This window comes from Diachasmimorpha longicaudata, chromosome 11, assembly GCF_034640455.1.
Source record: "Diachasmimorpha longicaudata isolate KC_UGA_2023 chromosome 11, iyDiaLong2, whole genome shotgun sequence".
NCBI classification, from domain to species: domain Eukaryota; kingdom Metazoa; phylum Arthropoda; class Insecta; order Hymenoptera; family Braconidae; genus Diachasmimorpha; species Diachasmimorpha longicaudata.
This window is the reverse complement of record NC_087235.1, coordinates 4,435,874-4,449,508: the sequence shown is the minus strand read 5'-3', so window position 1 is coordinate 4,449,508 and position 13,635 is coordinate 4,435,874. Positions and strand designations below refer to the sequence as shown.

Sequence of the window (13,635 nt, the reverse complement as noted above, 5' to 3'; positions counted from 1 at the left end):
GTGCGAAGCTAGTCTCTAGTTTGATGTACGCTGATGAAATTGATGCAACAAGCCACTGGTATCAAACCGTTTTACCCACCTCGGATGGCCACTTCCACCAGACATCCAGGAAATTTTACTTTTTTTCATCACTCTATTCACTCCAATAAAAAGTGCAGTGTTTTTTCAGTCATCATCATTATTGCACAGGAACCTGAGGAATCAAATTAAAATACTGGACGACTTCAGACCTTCCAGTAGTGGAAGAAAAATAATATAAAATGTATTACTGCATATTTGAACTTAAAATTCGTATTACTGTTATTTTTAATTCATTCTTCCAATTGAATGGTTTTTTGAAGTTGTAAAATTGACGCCACTCCGCGGCAGGTTTTTAAATTGTTTCCTTACCTTTCCACAGCTGCCGGCTTAGCCCCAGGTACATGGTATGCCGTTGAACTGACGTATTCATCAATCGCCCTATTTTTTGCTTTCATTAGAGGGTTAAAGGGTCACTACAGCTGTTTGGCAACTTTTTAGCAAAAATTCTCCTTTTTTTTAGCTTTCGCACCATCTTGAAATTTTGTGAGTCATTAAATAATGGCAAAAAGCAAAAACGGAAGATTCTTTCATGTCTATCCCATCATAAATTTACTAAAAAAATTAAGAACGTGAATTTCTAAGGAAAAGGCGGAGAACATCCTTCACGGGGCGAATTCTCGATCTGGCTCCAGGCACCAGTGGAAAAAAAATTATTTCTATACTTTTCTCGATTCCGAGGGCTTTATTAAGGTCTACCGGGTTAAGTCAACCGGAATAAACCGTCAATTAGCCGTAAAACTCGAATTAGGAAAAACAAAAATTCCAAATACACAATTTTTTCATTTTTGTTTGTATGTATTGTAGAAGAGATTGATTTATGGCATTATGACACATCGAACACCTCAGTCAACATTTTCTTTTCTTCTTGTACATCAATTAATTATCGTCCTTTCTCCATTTACATAAGTATGATTGCCATCAGGCTGTTTCGATAGTCTTCTGTGTGTTATAAATTATTTCTGCACAATTAGCCAACAATTTCTTCTCGTACTCTGTCATTCGCATTCGAACTACCTGGGTGATACCGCTCGCACCAATTGTACAAGGTAGAGATAGAAATACTTGGTGACAAATATTATGGTGTCCCTGAAAGAATAATTACCATATTTTTTATTTCACACGAATATTATTCGGGATTTGAGCGTTAAACGTGAGCTCACCTGAACTAATGTGGATACCGATTTGACGGTTTGACTATTTCTCAGGATATCCCTTGTAATATCAGCAGCTGTCAAACCTACGGCTGTATTGGAATATCCTTTCAAACATCTGACTGTAGAACCGCTGGTGAATTGAGAGTATGGACAATAAGGAAATTAAAATAGTTGTACAAAAAATCTATCAATAATTTGACGGAAGAAAACCTTCAATTTAATTTAAAATGAATAATTGAATTCAATTAAAAGAGTTGTGAGGCAAACCCACGCCTTAATAATGCTCTTGACCATTTCATTCCAGCCCTCCTCATCCATTTCGAGTCCGACATGCGATATAATATCTCGAAAAAGTACTCCCGCTACATTAACACCTGACCACAATGGAACTAAAATCGAAAAAGCGATATTTCGTAACGAGTGGGGACAAGCTACGTTTTCGTACAGCGTAATATTCCATGTTATGTTTATAGTATTTTGGAGTTTACCTTGGCTATCCCCATGTTCTCCGATAATAAATCCGTGAACAGACTTCGCTGAAACTCCGAGTCTATCAGCAATCGAGAATCGAAATCTAGCGGTATCCAAATGGCAGCCGGTGCCGATTATTCGATTAACCGGTAAACCACTCGCTTTCCACGTTACCCAGGATAAAATGTCAACTGTATCAAACGTAAAATAATCATTTTCAAAATTACTGCTGCACAACGATTGATCATTTGGGTTCAACCTGGATTTGATACAATTAAAAAGACAGCATTGGGACTGTATTCAACCAGTGGTGGGACGATATTTCTTATTATCTCGCTGTTTCTTCGAACGAGATCCAATCGGCTTTCTCCTTTTTTCTGTCGAGTACCAGTCGTTATTATGACAACTTTTGACTCTCTCGATATGCAAAAATCTACAAACAATTAACATTTGTTCTAACAGAGTAAAAAAATGTGTGAATCAAATCTATTTATTATGAAGGCGGAAAAGGCATCTTCGGGACGTAGTAAAACATGTTCCTCCCAACCAACTTACTAGTGTCGAATTCTATGTGAGGATCGTCTAAAAATACAGAGCCGTGGCAATAGTCCATCCCTTCGCCCTCTAATTTTTTTGGAAATGCGTCGACGATGGCTATGTGACTGCTAATCCTTTGAAAGAGGATCGCGTTAGCACAGGCAACACCAACCATGCCAGCTCCGACAATTGTTACTTTGTCCTGTCCATTCCGCACTGGATCACTAACTTTGCACAGCAATTCTTCTCGAAGACATGCGGGTGATCTGAATAATGGTGGAAATAGTTTTCCTCGGTAATGAATTTTTATTATTGCACGGAGGAAAAAATAAGTTGCAACTGATGCTCGAGTGATCTCACTGAAAATTCGCCAGGTTTTGAATTCTCAGATCAACATTTTGACGCGTGGATGATCGAAGTGCGTTGATTTCTTTGGTTAACGTTCCATAATATCGTGATTTTCTGGAAACAATTAATCTCAAACACCCAAAAAGAGGGAATTTTCGACGCATTTTATTCCCCACGACTCGGCTATATTATTTCTTACTAATGATGCTTTGAATAATTATTTGTTACCCGAAATTTGAGTCCACTTTTCACATTCATGATTTAATCTATCAACTGTTCGACATTATTAACTCAAACTTCAGGTAATATACACTTCATGTATATACGGTGACATTGAATGAATGATAGAAGAAAAAGAGAAATGGAAAAGGATTCTGCACATCACACAATATATAATTAATCAGTATTTATGAATACGTGTATTGTATAAGTTACATCGAGTGCATGGAGATGATCGTTGTTCTTCCTCCATGCACAGTAATACATCCAAATGATTTATTTTATTACCGAAGAAAATTGAAAAAAAAACATGCATGACAGTTAAATATCAACATTCATCTGAGAACTCTCAAAGGAAAAAATTCACACACAATACAAAAAGGTTATCCTTTGAAAAATGTAAATGACAGAAAATACTGACGGAGTGACGGCATTTCACCAAGAAAATTGAAATGCAATAATTTTCAACTATTAATAAATTATTTTAAATCAAAATTTGAGGCTTGTCTGAACCTCGTGCATCGCCTTTGCTGATTTTTGGAGGAGATTCTGCTCCTGAACGGTGAGTTTCTGTTGAACAATTGATTGAACACCGGTCTCACCGAGAACACATGGAACGGAGAGGAAGACTTGCTCCGAAATACCGTGCAGACCCTGAAATCATAAAATATTTGGTGAGACGAAGGATGATGCAATGTAGAGGTGATTCACGAATCGACTCTACTTACTGTGGATATTGTAGATACAGCATGAACCTGTCCAGAATTTCTGAGAATGGCTGACGCAAGATTCGCGATACTTAACCCAATGGCCCAGGATGTATATCCCTTTAGTTTAATCACTTCGTAGGCGCTCTGCACCACCTGTTTGTGAATATCGCCATAATTCTCTGGGTCCTTGTCAGTTCCGACGGTTTCGTCCAGATCTCGTAGACGGACCCCAGCAACATTCACACCAGACCAGACAGGAACTGTACAACAAAGAATTGTCGATGTACGGCATAATCTCTTAAGTGAAAAATTTTCCTTCTGCTGATTTCAAGACATTAATTTTTACGGCTTCTCATATTTCTTTTGCCATTGTCTTTAGAAGGATTTTATTACATTTCATGATTTTTTTCATGGATGTGGGCGTTAAGAGGCTCTAGTCATCGACCAATTAAAGTCCAATTAAAGTTGGATTACTCAGAATTTTTGAAAGAACCAGAATATCACGAATAACATGTTATCAGAATCACATGAATCATGGCTTAAAAAAAGATATTGATAACCGCTCGATTCTATCAGACTATCCTGTGGATTATACTTATCACACTCAGACTACAACATATACTTTGCGAGTTTTTTTCCCTTTTTTTGCCACGAAAAAAAAACCACAAATCTTATCAATGAAATTAAGCCTCAACTAATTATTTTCCGGGTTTCTCAATGAAATGAAAAAAGCGCTGAGCCCCAAGAGTATATAATAGTTGACAGGATAATTACCACTTGTATCTCCGTGCTCTCCAATAACCCATCCATGGCAGGAAGTGGGGGCAACCCCCAATTTTTGAGAGAGCAAAAATCTAAATCTCGCCGAATCAAGATTCGTTCCACTTCCGATGACACGATTTTTTGGAAAGCCAGACAATTTCCACGTGACGTACGTCAAAATGTCGACTGGATTTGATACAACCAGGAGAATGCAATTGGGACTGTACTTCACCAGTTGTGGAATTATTCCTTTAAATATGTCTGTATTTCGCTGCACCAAATCAATTCGGGTTTCGCCCTCACGCTGACGTGCACCAGCAGTTATAATGCATAAACTTGAGTTTGCTGTAGCTGCGTAATCTGTGCTAGCGTTGATATGTGCGTTTTTCAAGAAGGAGCTACCATGTTGGAGATCCATCATCTCGCCCTTCAATTTATCCGCCATAACATCGATGAGAACAACTTCGTGGGAAACATTCTGCAACAAAATAAATAATTTCGTTACAAAATCAATCGCTGGGGATAATTTTCTAATTTATGGAATAATTTGAATCATGAAATGGTAATGAGTAAATAATTATGAAAATAAATAGTTACGTTTGTTAGAATGCTGAAGGCACAGGCCATCCCAACTTGTCCAACCCCCACTACAGTAATTTTATTCTTGCCTGTAGTCACTGGCTCCGTCACAACACTCAGTAATTTCTCTTTTAAGGTACTCATTTTTATTTATTGTTGTATTCCCTTCTCTGAAACAAAATATCGTTTGTAGATCAACGTTCAATTTGAAAGTCATTAATGAGTTTCGAAGACTCAGAGTCACAACAGTCAGAGACCAAAATACCCCAAGTGTACGTGACCATCCGCATGTGGGGAAGTCCACTCCCTCATTTCGGAGGTGAGTATACAGTAGGGAGTAGAGTTCCTCGGGCAATATTGTCTTTTTTTAATGATAATAATTTATTGATTTATCAATGGGTATTTTTTGACTTATAAAATACAATTTGTTATCTTGCTATTGACATGAGAGTAGACTGAAGTCAAATGATAAATTTATTTCCAAGTTGGGAAGAGTAAAAAGAACGACAATGATTTTTATGATTCTTTGTTTAATTTTCTGCTAAAAGATATTTTTTCTAGTTGGAGCACATTGATCTCTCTAGGATTTAAAAAATATTGATAAGTGTAGGCAGAAAATTTCTGTGACTTATTATCGTCACTAGGAAGAATAGAAATAAATCTATGAAAATATGGGAAAGTTAATGAAATGAGGATTAGGTCATGAACAGGCTTTAGTTTTAAATGAGAATCAATAATTATTGTTCCGGGGACAATTGACGAATTATTGAACTGATACAGGATCTGATGCAATTTATCACGTGTGGACATTGACACCTAATTGAAAGATAATGTGTGGATAATGCTTTAGGTGTTTCAATCATTTTTAGACTGTTTCGAAGATATTAAAAAAATATAGAGAAGTTTGAACTGGGAATTTGTTTGAAAATTCTGAAAGAAGTGACCTTGACACCTCTTAATGATACTAAACAGGGAAATATCGGAGAATTTCGTCTGGGTGATGAAATCCTATTTTTCAAAGAGAAAGGAACAATTATCCTTTAGGAGAGAATCGATCAAATATCGAACAGAAGCGTGATCTGATGCAATTGGTGATGTGCATTGACAAGTGAATTAATGAATGATTGAAAATAAATTTTTACCTTCTTTAAATGAAAACAGCAATTACAAAGTTCTAGGATAATAACAGCTATGGATTTGGCAGAGATTTATCAAAAGTCAGACTAACCTGAATTCACAACCGGCACGGTCAAGCCTCGTAGAGGTTCTGTCAGTCAAGGTGACCTTGTCTCTACTTTTATATTCTCTCGGTTCACATGCAAAAGGTAACTGTGTACGCCGGTACGCGCAGCTAGACTCCAGTTGACAGAGCGCCTGCGCCAATTTCCAGGCGTTTCAGTACGGTACTGTGAACGCCAGATGGAGCCAGATTCAACGTTTACTGTTTGGCGGATTAAGTGAAATTGTGTTTACGTAAACACAAATTTGCATAGTAGTTTCTTAGACAGTTTTTCGGCATGAGAATAGTGTTGGTCATGTTCGTTGATTGCATACATATATTGATGGAAAATACTTTGCAGGATTCTAGAGGAGGAGAAGGGTCATAAGAAATAAATGCTGCAGTGCATAAATAAATTTATTAAAGTGCGAAAGTGATTGAATAAGTATAAAATAAGTGCATATAGTGATTTTTCTAAGGTGCAGATTTTTTTGTCTAATAGAGGTGCAATGTGGTAAAATGAATCCATTACGCTATTGAACTGCATCGTATTCGCAGCACGAATTACTAAAAGAATGAACTATCATACAATCTCATTACTAAAGTTACTGAGGGAATGAACTTCATAGATTATGAGTTTTTCGCGATTTACTTGAACTACTTTATGAGATTTATGAGTCCTTATTAATTGACAATCTAGTCTCTGGGGAGTCGTGCGAGGCAAGTGCACACGCCATCCTGCATGACACCGATCCATAACTGGCTTCTGGGTCCTGAAAGATAATGGATTATATGATATGAGGATCATGTTATGGCGGTCAAGGGCATGAACTCAAATGATTACCCAAAGTATGACTCCAGCCACTTCCTTTACCACTTCCCACCCCGATTCCAAGACCTACTCCAGAACCAGCTCCTGAAAAATTAAACAGATAATATAAATTATAGTAAACAAATTCATTTCATTTCATCTCATTTTTCTATTTTGCATGTGGAGTAAGGGCGTCTAGAAATAACGGTAATTAATGGGTTTGTTCCTTGAAATTAGTGACTATTACCTGATCCCCGACCACTTCCGGCACCGGCTCCACTGCCTGATCCACTGCCGCTACCGGCACCGGCTCCACTACCACTTCCGGTGCCAGATCCTCTGCCTGAGCCACGACCACTGCCGACACCAACTCCACTGCCTGATCCACGTCCAGCACCGGCTCCACTGCCTGATCCACTGCCGCTACCGGCACCGGCTCCACTACCTGATCCACTGCCACTACCGGCACCAGCTCCACTGCCACGTCCAGCACCGGATCCTCTGCCTGAGCCACGACCACTGCCTACACCAACTCCACTGCCTGATCCACGTCCAGCACCGGCTCCACTGCCTGATCCACTACCACTACCGGCACCAGCTCCACTGCCACTTCCGGCACCGGATCCTCTGCCTGATCCACTGCCACTACCGGCACCGGCTCCACTACCTGATCCACTGCCACTACCGGCACCAGCTCCACTGCCACTTCCCGCACCGGATCCTCTGCCTGAGCCACGACCACTGCCTACACCAACTCCACTGCCTGATCCACGTCCAGCACCGGCTCCACTGCCTGATCCACTGCCGCTACCGGCACCGGCTCCACTACCTGATCCACTGCCACTACCGGCACCAGCTCCACTGCCACGTCCAGCACCGGCTCCACTGCCTGATCCACTGCCACTACCGGCACCAGCTCCACTGCCACTTCCGGCACCGGATCCTCTGCCTGAGCCACGACCACTGCCTACACCAACTCCACTGCCTGATCCACGTCCAGCACCGGCTCCACTGCCTGATCCACTACCACTACCGGCACCAGCTCCACTGCCACTTCCGGCACCGGATCCTCTGCCTGATCCACTGCCACTACCGGCACCGGCTCCACTACCTGATCCACTGCCACTACCGGCACCAGCTCCACTGCCACTTCCCGCACCGGATCCTCTGCCTGAGCCACGACCACTGCCTACACCAACTCCACTGCCTGATCCACGTCCAGCACCGGCTCCACTGCCTGATCCACTACCACTACCGGCACCAGCTCCACTGCCACTTCCGGCACCGGATCCTCTGCCTGATCCACTGCCGCTACCGGCACCGGCTCCACTACCTGATCCACTGCCACTACCGGCACCAGCTCCACTGCCACTTCCGGCACCGGATCCTCTGCCTGAGCCACGACCACTGCCTACACCAACTCCACTGCCTGATCCACGTCCAGCACCGGCTCCACTGCCTGATCCACTACCACTACCGGCACCAGCTCCACTGCCACTTCCGGCACCGGATCCTCTGCCTGAGCCACGACCACTGCCTACACCAACTCCACTGCCTGATCCACGTCCAGCACCGGCTCCACTGCCTGATCCACTGCCGCTACCGGCACCGGCTCCACTACCTGATCCACTGCCACTACCGGCACCAGCTCCACTGCCACTTCCGGCACCGGATCCTCTGCCTGAGCCACGACCACTGCCTACACCAACTCCACTGCCTGATCCACGTCCAGCACCGGCTCCACTGCCTGATCCACTGCCGCTACCGGCACCGGCTCCACTACCTGATCCACTGCCACTACCGGCACCAGCTCCACTGCCACGTCCAGCACCGGCTCCACTGCCTGATCCACTGCCACTACCGGCACCAGCTCCACTGCCACTTCCGGCACCGGATCCTCTGCCTGAGCCACGACCACTGCCTACACCAACTCCACTGCCTGATCCACGTCCAGCACCGGCTCCACTGCCTGATCCACTGCCGCTACCGGCACCGGCTCCACTACCTGATCCACTGCCACTACCGGCACCAGCTCCACTGCCACTTCCGGCACCGGATCCTCTGCCTGAGCCACGACCACTGCCTACACCAACTCCACTGCCTGATCCACGTCCAGCACCGGCTCCACTGCCTGATCCACTGCCACTACCGGCACCGGCTCCACTACCTGATCCACTGCCACTACCGGCACCAGCTCCACTGCCACTTCCGGCACCGGCTCCACTGCCTGATCCACTACCACTACCGGCACCAGCTCCACTGCCACTTCCGGCACCGGATCCTCTGCCTGATCCACTGCCGCTACCGGCACCGGCTCCACTACCTGATCCACTGCCACTACCGGCACCAGCTCCACTGCCACTTCCGGCACCGGATCCTCTGCCTGAGCCACGACCACTGCCTACACCAACTCCACTGCCTGATCCACGTCCAGCACCGGCTCCACTGCCTGATCCACTACCACTACCGGCACCAGCTCCACTGCCACTTCCGGCACCGGATCCTCTGCCTGAGCCACGACCACTGCCTACACCAACTCCACTGCCTGATCCACGTCCAGCACCGGCTCCACTGCCTGATCCACTGCCGCTACCGGCACCGGCTCCACTACCTGATCCACTGCCACTACCGGCACCAGCTCCACTGCCACTTCCGGCACCGGATCCTCTGCCTGAGCCACGACCACTGCCTACACCAACTCCACTGCCTGATCCACGTCCAGCACCGGCTCCACTGCCTGATCCACTGCCGCTACCGGCACCGGCTCCACTACCTGATCCACTGCCACTACCGGCACCAGCTCCACTGCCACGTCCAGCACCGGCTCCACTGCCTGATCCACTGCCACTACCGGCACCAGCTCCACTGCCACTTCCGGCACCGGCTCCACTGCCTGATCCACTGCCGCTACCGGCACCAGCTCCACTGCCACTTCCGGCACCGGATCCTCTGCCTGAGCCACGACCACTGCCTACACCAACTCCACTGCCTGATCCACGTCCAGCACCGGCTCCACTGCCTGATCCACTGCCACTACCGGCACCGGCTCCACTACCTGATCCACTGCCACTACCGGCACCAGCTCCACTGCCACTTCCGGCACCGGATCCTCTGCCTGAGCCACGACCACTTCCGGCACCGACTCCGCTGCCTGATCCACGTCCAGCACCGGATCCACTGCCTGATCCACTACCACTACCGGCACCAGCTCCACTGCCACTTCCGGCACCGGATCCTCTGCCTGATCCACTGCCGCTACCGGCACCGGCTCCACTACCTGATCCACTGCCACTACCGGCACCAGCTCCACTGCCACTTCCGGCACCGGATCCTCTGCCTGAGCCACGACCACTGCCTACACCAACTCCACTGCCTGATCCACGTCCAGCACCGGCTCCACTGCCTGATCCACTGCCGCTACCGGCACCGGCTCCACTACCTGATCCACTGCCACTACCGGCACCAGCTCCACTGCCACTTCCGGCACCGGATCCTCTGCCTGAGCCACGACCACTGCCTACACCAACTCCACTGCCTGATCCACGTCCAGCACCGGCTCCACTGCCTGATCCACTGCCGCTACCGGCACCGGCTCCACTACCTGATCCACTGCCACTACCGGCACCAGCTCCACTGCCACGTCCAGCACCGGATCCTCTGCCTGAGCCACGACCACTACCGGCACCGGCTCCACTACCTGATCCACTGCCACTACCGGCACCAGCTCCACTGCCACTTCCCGCACCGGATCCTCTGCCTGAGCCACGACCACTGCCTACACCAACTCCACTGCCTGATCCACGTCCAGCACCGGCTCCACTGCCTGATCCACTGCCGCTACCGGCACCGGCTCCACTACCTGATCCACTGCCACTACCGGCACCAGCTCCACTGCCACTTCCGGCACCGGATCCTCTGCCTGAGCCACGACCACTACCGGCACCGGCTCCACTACCTGATCCACTGCCACTACCGGCACCAGCTCCACTGCCACTTCCGGCACCGGATCCTCTGCCTGAGCCACGACCACTGCCTACACCAACTCCACTGCCTGATCCACGTCCAGCACCGGCTCCACTGCCTGATCCACTGCCGCTACCGGCACCGGCTCCACTACCTGATCCACTGCCACTACCGGCACCAGCTCCACTGCCACTTCCGGCACCGGATCCTCTGCCTGAGCCACGACCACTTCCGGCACCGACTCCGCTGCCTGATCCACGTCCAGCACCGGCTCCACTGCCTGATCCACTGCCGCTACCGGCACCGGATCCTTTGCCTGAGCCACGACCACTGCCGACACCAACTCCACTGCCTGATCCACGTCCAGCACCGACTCCACTGCCTGATCCACTGCCGCTACCGGCACCGGCTCCACTACCTGATCCACTGCCACTACCGGCACCAGCTCCACTGCCACTTCCGGCACCGGATCCTCTGCCTGAGCCACGACCACTGCCTACACCAACTCCACTGCCTGATCCACGTCCAGCACCGGCTCCACTGCCTGATCCACTGCCGCTACCGGCACCGGCTCCACTACCTGATCCACTGCCACTACCGGCACCAGCTCCACTGCCACTTCCGGCACCGGATCCTCTGCCTGAGCCACGACCACTTCCGGCACCGACTCCGCTGCCTGATCCACGTCCAGCACCGGATCCACTGCCTGATCCACTGCCGCTACCGGCACCGGATCCTTTGCCTGAGCCACGACCACTGCCGACACCAACTCCACTGCCTGATCCACGTCCAGCACCGGCTCCACTGCCTGATCCACTGCCGCTACCGGCACCGGCTCCACTACCTGATCCACTGCCACTACCGGCACCAGCTCCACTGCCACTTCCGGCACCGGATCCTCTGCCTGAGCCACGACCACTACCGGCACCGGCTCCACTACCTGATCCACTGCCACTACCGGCACCAGCTCCACTGCCACTTCCGGCACCGGATCCTCTGCCTGAGCCACGACCACTTCCGGCACCGACTCCGCTGCCTGATCCACGTCCAGCACCGGATCCACTGCCTGATCCACTGCCGCTACCGGCACCGGATCCTTTGCCTGAGCCACGACCACTGCCGACACCAACTCCACTGCCTGATCCACGTCCAGCACCGGCTCCACTGCCTGATCCACTGCCGCTACCGGCACCGGCTCCACTACCTGATCCACTGCCACTACCGGCACCAGCTCCACTGCCACTTCCGGCACCGGATCCTCTGCCTGAGCCACGACCACTTCCGGCACCGACTCCGCTGCCTGATCCACGTCCAGCACCGGATCCACTGCCTGATCCACTGCCGCTACCGGCACCGGATCCTTTGCCTGAGCCACGACCACTGCCGACACCAACTCCACTGCCTGATCCACGTCCAGCACCGGCTCCACTGCCTGATCCACTGCCGCTACCGGCACCGGCTCCACTACCTGATCCACTACCACTACCGGCACCGGCTCCACTACCTGATCCACTGCCACTACCGGCACCAGCTCCACTGCCACTTCCGGCACCGGATCCTCTGCCTGAGCCACGACCACTTCCCGCACCGGATCCTCTGCCTGAGCCACGACCACTGCCTACACCAACTCCACTGCCTGATCCACGTCCAGCACCGGCTCCACTGCCTGATCCACTGCCACTACCGGCACCGGCTCCACTACCTGATCCACTGCCACTACCGGCACCAGCTCCACTGCCACTTCCGGCACCGGATCCTCTGCCTGAGCCACGACCACTTCCGGCACCGACTCCGCTGCCTGATCCACTTCCGGCACCGGCTCCGCTGCCTGATCCACTACCACTACCGGCACCAGCTCCACTACCACTTCCGGAACCCGCTCCTCTCCCAGCACCGGCTCCACTGCCACTTCCGACGCCAGCACCACTACCGGATCCACTGCCTGATCCCGATCCAGAACCAGAGCCCGATCCTGATCCACTTCCAGTTCCTGCTCGTAAATCAAAACCGAATTCTGAAAAACCACTGTTTGCAAACAATTCACCCCAGTGCGGCAGTAACGAGTGCTTACGTGGAATCGCAAGAACATTCCAGACATAGCTCTAGAATTACTAGTTGGGTATTTAGACAACTCACTCAATGCAATTATCAAATATTCCAATGCATACCCCTATTTCTTGAACAACGAAATCGTTGAGTTTTCGCCGCTGCAGATATCAATCTACAAACTACTCGAGTGCGCATCAACTCTCCCGCGCTTTACGCACTAGACTGATTTTGCTTATCACACTACTGCTAAACTTTCCGTCCCCTTAATCACCTGATTCCAATAGTATTTCAGTCACTATGCCATCGTCAATAATTTTATACCTACCCTGTGCGCTCTCAAATCATTTTCCTTACCTGAGCCAGATGAGGACCTGCCGGACACTGCACGCGCCGTAGCGCTAACAATAGACCAGCCATGCTCTCCTTCTTTGATTGTTACAACTGCATCTTCATCGAGTTTTTCAATCTGTTCAATTGTTCCCAGGTCAATTTGCAATTCATCCATTCCTTTTCCATCTTCAATAAATAAGTCCACTTTGACATCTCGGTGTCCGCGCGGACTGGCTGAAACCAGTCCTTGCCACGTGACCAATGCAACAACAATCAGAAGGAACCGCATCTTCTGATAAATCTCCTCACTGACTGCACATCCATCTTCCTTGTCATCCTTTTATACCCCATCCCCTGGAGAACATCATGCTGAGGCGCACAATTTTGTGTTGTGCCACCTGG

At 49.1% G+C, this 13,635-nt stretch overlaps 3 protein-coding genes across 9 annotated transcripts; all 3 read right to left on the bottom strand.

The window, feature by feature from the left end:
* Positions 1–63: 63 nt before the first annotated feature.
* Positions 64–2,839, bottom strand: LOC135167401 (L-lactate dehydrogenase-like). 2 transcript variants are annotated; one of them, XM_064130563.1, is made up of 7 exons: positions 2,604–2,839; positions 2,262–2,509; positions 1,966–2,139; positions 1,724–1,897; positions 1,507–1,624; positions 1,242–1,365; positions 64–1,167 (listed from the first exon to the last, which is right to left on the bottom strand). In XM_064130563.1, exons 1-7 carry the CDS (start codon positions 2,753–2,755, stop codon positions 1,000–1,002), a joined length of 1,158 nt encoding a protein of 385 aa, XP_063986633.1. In that variant the 5' UTR covers positions 2,756–2,839; the 3' UTR covers positions 64–999. The 2 variants fall into 2 exon arrangements, with proteins under 2 accessions (XP_063986633.1, XP_063986634.1); XM_064130564.1 differs by lacking the exon at positions 1,966–2,139.
* Positions 2,840–2,982: 143 nt separating this feature from the next.
* Positions 2,983–6,240, bottom strand: LOC135167404 (L-lactate dehydrogenase). Of its 2 annotated transcripts, none has more exons than XM_064130567.1 (5): positions 6,090–6,240; positions 4,880–5,031; positions 4,295–4,760; positions 3,539–3,780; positions 2,983–3,464 (listed from the first exon to the last, which is right to left on the bottom strand). In XM_064130567.1, exons 2-5 carry the CDS (start codon positions 5,003–5,005, stop codon positions 3,300–3,302), a joined length of 999 nt encoding a protein of 332 aa, XP_063986637.1. In that variant the 5' UTR covers positions 5,006–5,031; positions 6,090–6,240; the 3' UTR covers positions 2,983–3,299. The 2 variants fall into 2 exon arrangements, with proteins under 2 accessions (XP_063986637.1, XP_063986638.1); XM_064130568.1 differs by lacking the exon at positions 6,090–6,240 and adding an exon at positions 6,004–6,028.
* Positions 6,241–6,479: 239 nt separating this feature from the next.
* Positions 6,480–13,623, bottom strand: LOC135167388 (fibroin heavy chain-like). Of its 5 annotated transcripts, none has more exons than XM_064130531.1 (7): positions 13,258–13,623; positions 10,589–12,844; positions 10,169–10,492; positions 7,301–10,072; positions 7,139–7,174; positions 6,925–6,996; positions 6,480–6,853 (listed from the first exon to the last, which is right to left on the bottom strand). In XM_064130531.1, the coding sequence occupies exons 1-7, from the start codon at positions 13,520–13,522 to the stop codon at positions 6,777–6,779; spliced, it is 5,802 nt and encodes a 1,933-aa protein (XP_063986601.1). In that variant the 5' UTR covers positions 13,523–13,623; the 3' UTR covers positions 6,480–6,776. The 5 variants fall into 5 exon arrangements, with proteins under 5 accessions (XP_063986601.1, XP_063986598.1, XP_063986600.1 ...); XM_064130528.1 differs by having other exon boundaries at positions 7,139–7,720; positions 7,781–10,072; positions 13,258–13,613; XM_064130530.1 differs by having other exon boundaries at positions 7,139–8,128; positions 8,189–10,072; positions 13,258–13,613.
* Positions 13,624–13,635: the final 12 nt, after the last annotated feature.